This window comes from Peromyscus maniculatus, chromosome 2 (assembly GCF_049852395.1).
Source record: "Peromyscus maniculatus bairdii isolate BWxNUB_F1_BW_parent chromosome 2, HU_Pman_BW_mat_3.1, whole genome shotgun sequence".
Classification (NCBI taxonomy): domain Eukaryota; kingdom Metazoa; phylum Chordata; class Mammalia; order Rodentia; family Cricetidae; genus Peromyscus; species Peromyscus maniculatus.
Genome location: NC_134853.1, coordinates 144,349,462 through 144,363,127, shown reverse-complemented (window position 1 = coordinate 144,363,127; position 13,666 = coordinate 144,349,462). Strand labels below are relative to the sequence as shown.

The window sequence follows — 13,666 nt, the reverse complement described above, 5'->3', positions numbered from 1 at the left end:
TGAATTCACAGAGATCCGCCTGTCTCTGCCTCCCAAGTGCTGGGATTAAAGGCTTGTGCCACCACTGCCCAGCCCCCACATCAGGTTTTTTACATAGAGGCTCTAGGGATCAAATTCAGGTCACCAGATTTGAATGGCTAGTGCTTTTTTTTTTTTTTTTTTTTTTTTTTTTTTGGTTTTTCGAGACAGGGTTTCTCTGTGTAGCTTTGTGCCTTTCCTGGGACTCACTTGGTAGCCCAGGCTGGCCTCGAACTCACAGAGATCCACCTGGCTCTGCCTCCCGAGTGCTGGGATTAAAGGCGTGCGCCACCACCGCCCGGCATGGCTAGTGCTTTTACCCACTGAGTCCCGAACCTTTTTGTTTTGTTTTGTCTTGTTTTTTAGACAGTTTCTGTGTAGCCCTGGCTGTCGAGAACTCACTATGTAGCCCAGGCTGGCCTTAAATTCAGAGACCCACCGGCCTCTGCCTCCTGAGTGCTGAGATTAAAGCCATGTATCACCACGGCCCAACTAAAGATATGTCTTGTCATGCAGCCCAGAATGTCCAGGAACTTCCTATCCTCCTGCCTCAGTGCAGGGGTTCCAGGTGTTGCTCTTTCTTTTGTCCTTATCGGGACTTGTGAGATGCATGTCCCTGCAGGAAAGCTGCAGTGGTAAACCCTTGGTGGTAATTAACGGCCATGCCTCCTTCCTGACTTGGGTTCAGCCTCTGGCCTAGGATGCTTGTATGGTCGCCATTGAATTTCAAATAATGGGGAAGATCTGGGTTAAGAGCCAGAATATATTTTGCTGAAAATACATGAATGTGTGTGTGGCGTCAGAAGAGGATGCTCTCTGAGAGATCTTCAGTTTGTTTTTTTTTTTTGTTTGTTTTTTTTATGACATAAAAACGGACTAGAGATGCAGATCTCAGTTGGAGAAACCAACAGGAGCACACTGGATCCCGGGCCATCTGTGCCCAGGGTGGTCCTCAGGCAGTCTCTTGAGGGCGGGTGGGCTAGGGGGTGCCCAACAGTCCTTCTATAGCTTGTCCATCATGGCGAGCAAGTCATCCCCCTTGCTTGTGCTCTGTTCTGTGATCTCCGGCTGGTCTGTGATCTCAAACTCCCCCATGATCCGGGCCAACTCCTCATTCCGTTGCTGGTCCTGTGGAGAAATGGGGGCAGAGGGAGGAAGAGGACATGTCTGCAGGGCTCCTGTGTGGCCAGGAGGTATTTCAATTTCATCCTCAGCTCTTTGCCAGATTAGGGACAAACACAACAGGGGACCGTTGGAGACCAATTTTTTTGTTTTGTTTCTCGAGATAGGGGTTCACTGTGTAGCCCTGGCTGACTTCGAACTCAGAGATCTGCATGCCTCTTCCTCCCAAGTGCTAGCTAGGATAAAGGCGTGTGCCAGCACTACCTAGCTCAATTTTTTTTTTTTTTTGAGACAGGGTTTCTCTGAGTAGCTTTGCGCCTTTCCTGGAGCTCACTTGGTAGCCCAGGCTGGCCTCGAACTCACAGAGATCCGCCTGGCTCTGCCTCCCGAGTGCTGGGATTAAAGGCGTGCGCCACCACCGCCCAGCTAGCTCAAATTTTTTAAAGATTATTTTATTTTTATTTTCTGTGAATGAGTGTTTTGTCTTCATGCATGTATGTGCCTATTGCCCACAGAGGCCAGAAGAGGGCACCAGATCCCCTGGAACCAGAGGAACAGATGGTTGTGAGCTACCATATGGGTGCTGGGAATTGGATTAGCATCCTCTGCAAAAGCAGCCAGGGCTCTTAACCACTGAGCCATCTTCATCCTTGGAGAACAATTTTTTTTACAAGATGATGATGAGGATACGTACCTGTGTAGCCTGTATGTTGATGACATCATAGGATAACTCCTCCGGCCTGGACAGTGCCGCATGTCTGGATGAGGCAAGAAGAAACAGGCCCAGGGGTACAAGGTTAGGGTTTCGTCTTCCTTGCATAGTGAACCCCCTCATGAGAACATGGTAATCTCTTTTCTTTCTTTCCTTTTCTGCAGTTTTCCCTTGCCTTTCCACCTCCCCCTCACATTCCTACATTTCAGAAAGGCATGTGTGTTTGCATCTCTCTGCTCAGCAAGTTCTGAGGCCAGATCACACACGCCAGTCCCTTCGATCTGCAGTGCGGCTCAGCCTTCACTACAGCATTTGTGACCTAGCAGCTAAGATGGCTTGTTCTTCATTCTCCTGCCAGAGCCTCCTGAGGACAGGACAGGCTCAGAGGCTATCACTCTCTATTTGTGTGTGTTCATGAGTGTGTGCACATGTGCCACGGCAAGCATGGAGAAGTCTGAGGACACCTGTGGGTGCCAGTTGTCTCCTTCCAGCATGTAAGTCCCAGGGCTGGAACTCGGGTCTCAGGCTTGAGGCCTTGAGCTGCGGAGCCGCCTCCCCAGCCCAGCCTGGTCATCTTCTTGCTTAGCCGCTCTATGTAGTAAAACACCAGGGCTTCTGGGGAATGACTTGGGGGCTCCATCTGCTTACTCCCCAGGCAGTCTGTAATCAGGTCAGCATGGGTTGCTGGTGTTTCACTTCTGCTTTTCACATCTGTGTTTATGTGTTGGTATGCAGTTGTCTTCTCTGTATTCTTATTACACGTAGGGGTTTATATATGTATTTACACTTCATTCAAGCCATGGGGACAAGAATGTATTACATATCTTTTTTTTAATTTTAATTTAAAAAAAATTCTTTTATTTATTTATATTTTATGTATAAGTGCTCTGCATGTATATCTGCACACCAGAAGAGGGCATCAGATCCCACTATATATGGTTGTGAGCCACCACATGGTTGCTGGGGATTGAACTCAGGACCTCTGGAAGAGCAGTCAGTGCTCTTAACTGCTGAGCCATCTCTCCAGTCCCCTGTATGTATGACATATCTTTAAAGAACAGGTTTAGGGCTGGAGAACTCTCTTGGTTAACAGAGTGCTAGATCCAGCATGTACAAGAGCCCTGGATTTGATTGTGTACAAACTGAGTGTGGTGGCACACACCTGCAATCCCAGTCTTGGGAGGCAGAGGTAGGAGGATCAGGAGTTTAAGGCCATTCTTAGCTACAAAGTGAATGTGAGGCCATCTGGGCTATATGAGACCCTGCCCAAAAAAAGAAAGAAAGAAAGAAAGAAAGAAAGAAAGAAAGAAAGAAAGAAAGAAAGAAAGAAAGGAAGAAAGAAACAGGTTAAAAACATACTCCTCCTCTTCATCGGTCATAAACAGATTCAACCGGAATCCTGGTTCAGGGCCACTCGTTTTCTTGATCTCCATCCCTCCCATTAGCCTGGCCAAGAAATTCAGCTCTTCTTTGGCAAGAGGGTTTGGAGCAATGTTTTCCTGTAGAAACAACTATGTGATTTGTAGTCACACAGGGTGATCACATTTCCTGCCAAGACCCCAGAGATGCAGGGAGGAATTATACAACAAGGCAAAAACAGTAACAGTTTAAATTATTTCTGGGCTCCACTACAGCGCAGAATGCAAGCACAGCCATAATAATAATCCAGTCAGCAGCAGAGGGACGCAAGAAGCAGACCACAGACTTTCAACTTTGAAGCTGAGTGGAATGCCCCAGGGACCCGCACTTCTCAGACTACCTTCCTCCTTGGAGGGGAGGAGAAGGGCCCAGCTTCCTCTTTAGTCGGTCCAGTTCCCTCTGCCAAGTGGTCAAGTCTGCAGGGCAAGCAGCCATCCCCGAGGAACTCCCATACTGCCCTCTGGTGGTCATACCCAGGAACGCAGACTGCAGGCCATTCCCTTCCCTCCCATCCGTTCCACCCTCTGCCCTTCGCCTGCCTACCTGGCTCGGGGCTCTCTCTAACCCAATACACCAGTTACTGAAAACACACTCTCTTATTTCTGTCTTTCTTGAAAGCAAGCCCCCTACCTCCTGCATAAATAAGAAATGGAGTGAAGACCTTCCCTAATCAGACCCCAACGTCCTTGCGTCTGCTGTGGTATGAGGGGGCCATGGAGAGAAGAGCTGTCTCTTTTCCTGTCTGTGTTTGTGCTCACCCTGACGCCTTGACTGACACCCACTTCACTTCTTCTGCTATTTGGTGTCTCGCCCACTCTGGAGCCCTATTTCCATGCCATCTCCTCAGAAAGCCCTTGTGGTCCCTTGTCCCCATGCTCCCCCTCAAGGATGGCGCGCGCAGTCTTCTGGCATCGACTGTCAACACACTCCTTCTAGCTCATGGCTGTTTGTTTCTACCACTCTCCTTCCCAGGGAACCAAAGCTTCTTCAGGATGGGACCACATCTACGCCAAGCTTCTGTACCGGTACCCAACCCATGAACACAGTTCCATAAATACTTAATAACTGAACAGTCCCTGATTTGTTCTGTCACTAGTGTGTGTCTAGTTAGTGAAAATTTGTAGATACAGAACCCAGAGGAACGAAAACCTCATTTTGAAGGTGGTTACCACATCCTTAAAACTAGGAATCAGCTGGGCGGTGGTGGTGCACGCCTATAATCCCAGCACTCAGGAGGCAGAGCCAGGCAGATCTTTGTGAGTTCGAGGCCAGCCTGGTCTACAGAGCGATATCCAGGAAAGGCACAAAGCTACACAGAGAAAACCTGTCTCAAAAAACCAAGAAAAAAAAAAACAAAAACAAAAAAACAAAACAAAAACAAAAACAAAACAAAACAAAAAAAAAACCTAAGAATCATTAAAGAGGGGTGATTTGATCCCTGGATTTGCACACATATTGGACTCAGCAGCCACAGGCTTCATGGCTCTGGTACAAAGCTATTTGCCAAGTCCTGGTATGTGGCTCCTACTTAATGATGGGGTGAACCAATCCCCAAATTACCTAATAATCAGATCACTGGAAGGCTCCCAGCAAAGCTACAGTTAAACCCTGTGTGCTTGTAAGGCTGGAAGGGGAAGTGCAAACAGTGAGGGTCCAGCTGACCTGTTCTGAGTTCCCACCTCCTCCCCATGCAGACTGCTGGATGTAGAAAGAAGCGGGGTGGGGGGTGGTGAATGGGAAGCGCAGAAACTCACCTGTGACCTTAAGGCTAAGTTCTTCGCTGTTGCAGACATATGGGTTTCCACAGGCCGATTCACACTGTACCTGGTGGCAACAGAAAGCGGCGCTGTTTTCCAGCTGCGCTGTTACCCAGCCCGGTTCACCCACTTCCCTCTAACTGGTAAGCATAGTTGTCGTTTATTTTATCGAGGCGTCAAATGGCACCCAGAAAGGGGCTGTGAGTGTAGAACTCACCTGAGTGGTGAACCGCTCACATTTTACTTCTTCCCCAAGAAAAGGCCCCGAAAGAATAGCACCGAGGCCGGGTGGTGGTGGCGCACACCTTTAATCCCCAGCATTTGGGAGGCACAGGCAGGCGGATCTGAGTTCCAGGCCAGCCTGGGCTACAGAGTGAGTTCCAGGCCAGCCAGGGCCACATGGAGAAACCCTGTCTTGAAAAACAAAACAAAAGAATAGCACTGAGGACAGGGGGACTCGGATAATATCACAGGGAGGCTGTGTGGCCTTCCGTGCAGAGACACTGGTTCCTCCTCCTCCAGGGTTACCTAAGACAATGATCTTTTGCCTATGGGATGTTCCTGGGGATCCTCAGCATTTAGATGTCAGGGCTCTGCATGCATTATATCTGGGGGAAATGACTCCAGTGATTAATGGGTTGGGTTTGGTTTTGTCCCCAGACAGGCTCTCATGTACTCTAGGCTGGCCTCATGTTCACCATGTTGCCCAGGATGACCTTGACGACCTTTTCGTCTCTTGCCTCCATATCCCAAATGCTGGGATTATAGGCTCCGACCATTATGCTGGCTTAGGTGGTGCTGGGGAGGGAAGGCAGGGTTTCGTGTGTGCTGGGCAGCGCCCTGTTAGCTGAGCCACATCCTCAGTATAGTCAGCGGGGATTTTTCAGAGCAGAAGTCGGTTTGTTTTTAATGACATGACCTCTGTGGACTCAAGTTCCTCCAGAGGGAGAGTTTGCTTACATGTTAGTTCCCAGCTTCAAGACTCGGTCTCCGTAAAGCTCAAAGGAGCCCTCCTTGTGCGCAGCCACATAGCTTCCACCATGCTTGAATTCTGTCTTCTTTACTTCTTCCCCTTCCTCATTGAACATTCTGGAATACAAAGTATGACATGATGGGAGTTCTCTAAACCTGGACAGTCTCGGAGGCCACCTTAGCATCTGCACACAGCAGGACAAAAAGGAATTTAACCCCTCCCTGGCGATAAAGAAGCTACATTGGAGGTGTAGCTCATCACACTTGCTTAGCGTGTGCAAGACTGTGGGTTCTATTCCCAGGGCCCCTGAAACCAAGCGAACAAAAGATAAAGACAACTGTGCCAGTTGGGCAGAGGCACAGGAGCTGTGTAAGCACTTCAGAGTGTGGCCATTTCTTCTCACAGCAACCGTTTAAGAGACGGGAGATAGAACCAGGAGTGGGTGGCGTGCCCCAAGCATCCTCCGCTCAAGTGGCAAAGCTGGGATCAGTCCTCGACCTCTGTAGAGCTGAGCTTTACTGAAGAAGAGACGGGTAAGCAGAGCCTGAGGGTAGTCGTGGGGTGGGCACGTTCTGTGTTCCTGGCACCTCAAACACTGCTGAGCAGTTACCACTGAGGGTTTACCTGATGACTCCGGGAACTTCAGTTCCCCAGGGAACAGGCCCAGACACTGGCAACACAAAGCGACCGTTAGAATTTTGAACTTTGTCCTTTAGAAATGTGGATACCTGAAAAAAAAAAATATATTTGGTGTCATTTTTCTAGTATGTTTTCTTTTTTTTTTTTTTTTTTTGGTTTTCCTAGACAGGGTTTCTCTGTGTAGCTTTGCGCCTTTCCTGAAACTCACTTGGTAGCCCAGGCTGGCCTCGAACTCACAGAGATCCGCCTGGCTCTGCCTCCCGAGTGCTGGGATTAAAGGCGTGCGCCACCACCGCCCGGCCTAGTATGTTTTCATGGACACAAATGTTCTGAGGATGAACAGTGGTTTGTGAGTGCTACCCAGCCAGCTTGTAACGTGAAGGGAGGGGCATACCATAACGGACATGGAGGTTTAGAGTGGCTTCACCCACAGAATGACTTTGTGTGTGTGTGTGTGTGTGTGTGTGTGTATGTATGTATACACACACACACACACACATACACACACACACACACACACTCATTTAGGTATATGTGTGCATAAGTGTATGTGTGCAGACACATGTTGGTGCCTGTGGAGGCCAGAAGAAGGCCAGGGGTCCCTTGGAGCTGGAGTTATAAGTGGTTATGAGCCACCCAAAATAGGTGCTCCTAACTGCTGAATCACTCACTTCTCCAGCTCCATACAATAGGATGGCTTCTGAGCTCGATCCTAAACCCTTCAAATGTTTTTGTATTTTAAAGATGAGGAAAATTGACAAAAACAGGATCTGGAAACGTGAGTCTGTGGTAGAACCCTGGCTTAGCATGTGTAAGGCCCTGGCATCAAGGACGGGGAGCAGGCAGAACCTATACACACATAGTATATGCTCAATAAACGGTAGCTAAGTCTCTTTATATTAGTCTGCTTGGAGGACTGGGCTGTAGCTTAGGTTAGAGCACTTGCTGAGCATGCTGAGGCCCTGGGTCCACACTCTCGAGCTAGAAAGAAAGACAGTAAAAGGCTCATTTGGACCCACACCACAAGCATACATGTAAACCACCATGTGGTGGTCTGAAGGAGAACGTGCCTAGGCTCGTGTTCTTGAACACTTGGTCCCTGGCTGTTGGAACTGTTTGGGAAGGATCAGGAGGTGTGGCCTTGTTAGAGGACTTGTGGCCGTGTTGGTGGGGCTGTGTCACTGGGGGCGGGCTTTGATGTTTCAAGAGACCTGTGTGATTCTCAGAGCTCGCTCACTCTGCCTTGTGCTTATGGATCAAGATGTGAGCTCTCAGTGGCCCCTGCATCTGCCAGCATAGACTTTAGCCCCCTGAAGCCTTAGGTCCATTTCAATGCTTTCTTTTTGCCTTGGTCGTGGTGTTCCACCGTAGTAACAGAAAAGTGACTAAGACAGACTAGAAAGGCAGGCCTTCCACATAGTATACTTGAGCACAGCAGTTCACTGAACAGAACAGTCACAGGCTGGGGATGCCGGGGGCGGGAGGAAACGAGCGTTGTGTGTGATGCTCCAGAAGTGGAGATGAGCAGGCACAAGTCATGTTCTGAGGAGAATGGGTAAACTGGCTTGGTCAGAGGTGGGTGAATGACCTTTAAGGAATGCTTCACTTTCAGATTCTGTGATGAAGGCATATGAGTTTAGCAGAGAGGAGTATGCTGGGCCCATGGAATGCTTCTCCAACTCACCCTACTCAGAAAAATGCCCACCGTTGCTTTTCCCAGCCTCCCTCACCCTTTAGAATTTCCAATCTCAGTGAGCACCACTACCAGGCCACCGGGCTAGCAGTCTGAGCCACCTGCAGTCACCTTCCTATATCTACTTGGGGGTCAAGCCATGCCAGCGTAACATCCTGTCCCTGGCCTTCCTCTCTACCCTACCTTCTGTTCCTCGCTGCTGACCAGCATCTCCTGCCCTCCGTACCTGTTTTGAGCCTGCTCCCCATCCTACTGATAAAGACATTCTTCTGGACTCCTCGGCAACCATGTACCTTCCTTCAAATCCTTGGCTCTCTGCTGCCTGCCAGAGCAGGTCCAGCTGCAGGCACATTTTTGACTCCTGCGTTTCCCATATGCAGGTGCCGACACCTTCCTTCCCAGGCCTGGCAGCCATATCCTCAGAAAGCTACTGAGCCAGTATCTTTTGCCATCTCTTTTTTTGTTTGTTTTTTTGAGACAGGGTTTCTCTGTGTAACACCCCTGGCTGTCCTGGAACTTGCTTTGTAGACCAGGCTGGTCATAAACTCATAGCCTGCCTCTGCCTCCCGAGTGCTGGGATTAAAGGCGTGCGCCACCACCGCCCGGCCTCCCCTCTCCTTAGGAGCCTAGTGAAAATCTGTCTTGGGGTGGAGGGCAGACAGAGAGAGCGCGAGCTCAGTAGGTGAACTGCCTGCTGTGCAAGCATGAAGACCCAAGTTTCCCCAGAACCCAGGGAAAGCCAGGTGAGGTTGGTTTTACCGCAGGAAAAGTGCTCAGTGTCCCACCTGCAGCTGCTGCTAGAGGGCGCCGTCCATCCCAGGACGGATGCTCGGGACAAATGGATGCTGACCAATGGCCTAAATCTGCCATGCCTATAACCCCAGATGAAGACAGGCAGGTTCCCGGGGCTTGCTAGAGAGTCAGCCTAGTCTAATGAGCAAGCCCCAGGCCCCAGTAGGAATCCCTATCTCAGAAAACAAGGTGGAGCGCTGGGCAAGGTATTCAGGAGGCAGAGGCAGGTGGGTCTCTGTGAATTCAAGGCCATTCTGCTCTACATAGGAAGTTCCAGGCTAGCCAGAATTGTACAGTGAGACCCTGTCTCAAAAACAGAAACAAACAAACAAAAACTCCCAACCAACCAACCAAACAACCAAACAAACAAACAAGCAAAAGAATCAATAACAGAAAACAAGCTGGATGTCTCCTGAGGAACAATACCACATATCCATTTCTGTCCTCTAACTGCACATATATACACAAATGCACTTGCATACACATGAACATACACATATGCACACAAAACATAAACACAAATGTGTGTACATACCCACAAACATTTGTCTTGTGTCTTTTTTGTTATTGTTTGTTTTTTGTTTTTTTTTTTCTTTTCTGACAGGTTTTTTTTCTGTGTAGCCCTGGCTGTCCTGGAACTCACTCTGTGCTGGAATTAAAGGTATTTGTCATCATGCCCTGTAGGTGGAACTTTTCATTGGACCACTGGCTTCCCAATAAATGCTCAGAGACTTAATTTTAATTATAAATGCAGCTGGAGATATGGCTCAGTGGTTAAAAGCACTGGCTGTTCTTCCAGAGGTCCTGAGTTCAATTCCCAGCTCACAACTATCTGTAGAGATCTGGTGCCCTCTTCTGGCCTGCAGGCATACATGCAGAAAGAACACTATATATATATGTGTGTGTGTGTGTGTGTGTGTGTGTGTGTGTGTGTGTGTATACATACATATACATATATACACATACATATATATACACATATACATATGTGTATGTATATATATATATACATAATTAATAAATAAATCTTAATTATAAATGCTTGGCCCATAGCTCAGGCTTGTTACTAGCTAAATCTTACATTTTTAAAAAAGATTTATTATGTATACAGTGTTCTGTCTGCATGCCAGAAGAGGGCACCAGACATCATTACAGGATGGTTGTGTGCCACCATGTGGGTGCTGGGAATTGAACTCAGGACCTCTGGAAGAGCAGCCAGTGCTCTTAACCTCTGAGCCATCTCTCCAGCCCCTAACTCTTACATTTTAAATTAACCCATATTTCTTATCTATCTTCTGCCATGTAACTCTGCCTACAATGCCCAGCCTGAGTTTTATTTTTATTTTATTTTATTTTATTTTAAGATGATATCTCTAGGTAGCCCTGGCTGTCCTGGAGCTCCCTATGTACCAGGCTGGTCTTGAACTCACAGAAATCCCCCTGTCTCTGCCTCCCAAGTGGCTGGGATTAAAGGCCTACACTATCACTCCTAGATCTTTTTGTTTAAGACAGGGTCTCATGTAGCCCTTCAAGGATGGTCTTGCATTCAACATGTAGCTGAGGCTAGCCTAGAACTCCTGCCTCTACCTCCCAAGTGCTGAGATTATAGGCATGTGCTACCACATCATGCTTGAAAGCTTGTTTTTAAAACAGCATTAGGGGCTGTAGAGATGGCTCAGCTGTTAAGAATACTGGCTGCTCTTTCAGAGAACCCCAGTTCGATTCCTAGTACCCATAACCACATGGTGGCTCACAGCTGTCTGTCAGTTCCAGAGGATTCTATTCCCTCTTCTGGCCTCAGGCACTAGGCATGCATGTGATACACAGACACACATAAAGGCAAAACACCCATTTTTTTTTCCTGACATTTTCTTATGGTGCTGGCTTTGGGTTTCCTAAGAGCTGTATGAGTTATCAACAGATCTGACCACCTAACTGAAACTGGCTGCTGGGCAGGAACCTCTGAAAAGAGCTTCAAGTAGGAGTCACACATCTTCAGTAACTCCAGGGAAGTCCAGGCCAAGGGCTGGAGGGAGAGGGAGAGGCATCTTAAAGCTATCACCTCCAGAGTTGCTGAACTTCCTGATGCTAACCATCTTCAGGATCAGAGTTCTACCTCATTTTCCACGTGTCCAGGTGGCCAGATTCTGGAGACTGCTTGCTACCCTGACTGTAACCCTGCCTTCAGAAAGGAGGCCAGGCTTGGGAGTACCAAGTCCTGGAAGTACACAGCAGGGGCTGAATGAGGATAAAGATAATGGACATGCTAGAGTGGACTGGGGGTGGGGTGCAACACGGACCCCGTGAGACCTCAACCCTACACAAAGAACTACAGGAGAAATAAGACTTCCTCAGGGAAGAGCATGCCAATTGGTGATCTACCACCAAAGGGTCAGCCCTGAAAACATACACCCAAGCATCATTATCCAGACTGAGCGAGGTATATTTTGTAATACTATAATCCTATACTTAACCATATATATGTGTAACAAGAATTAGTGAAAAAGAGACCATGAATTGGAAAGAGAGCAATGTGGGGGAAATGGAATGGTTTAGAGGAAGGAAAGGGGGAAATAGTATAATTATATCTCTAAAAATAAAATAAAAATTACTAAAACAACAACAACATCAAAAACTAAAATGATTACAGATTGGCAAGTTGTGGTGGCACACTTATTTAATCCCAGCACTTAGGAGATAGAGGCAGGCAGATCTTTAAGTTCGAAGCCAGCCTGGTCTACAGATTGAGTTCCAGGACAGCCAGGGATACACAGAGAAACCCTGTCTTGAAAAACTAAACAAAATAAAACAATTCTTTTTTTTTTTTTTTTTTTTTGCTGTAAGTGTATTTTTATGTCTTATCTGAGTGTATGTCTCTACACTGTTAGTGCAGTGTCTCAGGGGGCCAACAGAGGGCACAGGATGCCCTGAATTGGTGTTATAGACAGCTGTGAACCACCCTATGGTTGCTGGAAATCAACCCGGGGTCCTCTGAAGGAACAGCCAGCGTTATTAACTGCTGAGCCATCTCTCCAGCCCTCAGAAGACTTTCTTGATCCTCTTAGGGAGAGCTGACCCCACTCTCCTCTGTGTCTTCTCTCTTAACTCTTCTATCCCAGCACAGGTCTAAACATTCTCACCATACAGGGGTTTTATTAGATAGTGCTGACCTAATCCATCCTCCTGCCCTTCATAATCCTCCTCATGACCACTTTCCTAAAAGTCTCAGTTAGGAACAGGATGTATTTGTTCTTGGGGCTTCCTATTAAGATCCTCTTCAACAGGAGCTTGGTCTTGTTCATTTAGGTACCTCAGACACTCACGAGGGAGTCAATAGACATTTGCTAGACTATGTTCCTGGGTAGAAGTCTTTCCCAAGAAGAGTAACGAAGTGGAAGTGTAGGGAACATTCATGGAAAGCTGAGATGGAATGATGCTTCCAATAATGCAGATGATGGGAAGAGCAGGAGAGCCATGATGGAAGAGTGCAAGGATGTGGGGTCATAGGTCAGGGGGAGGGTCCGGAGCAGCTCTGGAGCGTCTCTAGAGGGTTGAAGAGGATTGTGGGGCTGAGACGGTTGTAACTAACTCCTGAGGAGCCTAAATGGCACTGGTCCTAGTGCAGTCTCCGTCAAGGTCCCTGTGCACAGGTCAGGACCTTGACCGTATTCACGATGCCTCATGATAGAGAAAGCTTGGTATGGAACATGCAGTTTTGTATTTGCTTCGGTTAAAAAAGCAAGAGTTCCTGGTGCAGAACTGTGTGTTCTTGATTTAGTTGGTTTTGCTAACAAATTTAAAATCTATCAAGACTATTTTGAAAACAGAAATTTTGTATAGGCAATCACAAGTTGCAGCGGAATAGAAACACCATTAAAGACCAGACATGGGAAGCCAGCCCAGATGTTCAGATCATTGGCAGAGGATTGCCAAGCTGTGTGATTCATCCCCACTCCAAATCAACCCCCCTCCAGGGCTAGATACATAGCTAAGGATGACCTTGAACTCCTGTTCCTCTTGCCTTTACCTCCCCAGTGGAGGATTACAGGCACATGCCGCCATGACTGGATGTGATTTTGATGCTTCCTTCTTTACCCATTTAGCAATTAAAGCCCAATATATTTAGTGGCTTAATACATTTTAATGAGTTCACTGTAGAATTATTATTAGGCATGTCTTTTCATTACAATGAATTTTATCTCCTCACAACTGAGAAATCAATATGGCTGTTTATATTACTGCAATCCTTAAAATATGCTTAAATATGCATGGTCCTAGTAACACTACCAAGTGGAATTTTCAGTCTGTTCAAATTGCTGTTAAATCTGCTGCAAAGCTTAAGCTTGCTTGTACTTTCATATTTTTATATTTTTACCCACAAACATTAGAGATCTTTAGTTTATATTCATGTTGTGTTTGCTTCATCCATAGCTAATACAATGAAATTATTCATGAGGGTTAAAAATAAAAATTGGCATTAGAGCTGAAATCTATTTATCATCCCTCCCCTGGAAGAGAAACACATTCAGGCATGAACCATC

The 13,666-nt window shown here is 47.2% G+C and overlaps 1 protein-coding gene across 2 annotated transcripts in view; it reads right to left on the bottom strand.

The window, feature by feature from the left end:
- Positions 1-763: 763 nt before the first annotated feature.
- Positions 764-13,666, bottom strand: part of Oscp1 (organic solute carrier partner 1) — a 38,170-nt gene continuing 25,267 nt past the window's right edge. For both annotated transcript variants that reach the window (XM_076565060.1, XM_076565059.1), the window contains 6 exons: positions 6,626-6,729; positions 5,989-6,117; positions 5,026-5,095; positions 3,212-3,351; positions 1,835-1,898; positions 764-1,146 (listed from right to left, as the gene is read on the bottom strand). In XM_076565060.1, the coding sequence (XP_076421175.1) occupies positions 1,021-1,146; positions 1,835-1,898; positions 3,212-3,351; positions 5,026-5,095; positions 5,989-6,117; positions 6,626-6,729 (633 nt within the window). In that variant the 3' untranslated portion in view covers positions 764-1,020. The remainder of the gene's footprint in view (positions 1,147-1,834; positions 1,899-3,211; positions 3,352-5,025; positions 5,096-5,988; positions 6,118-6,625; positions 6,730-13,666) is intronic.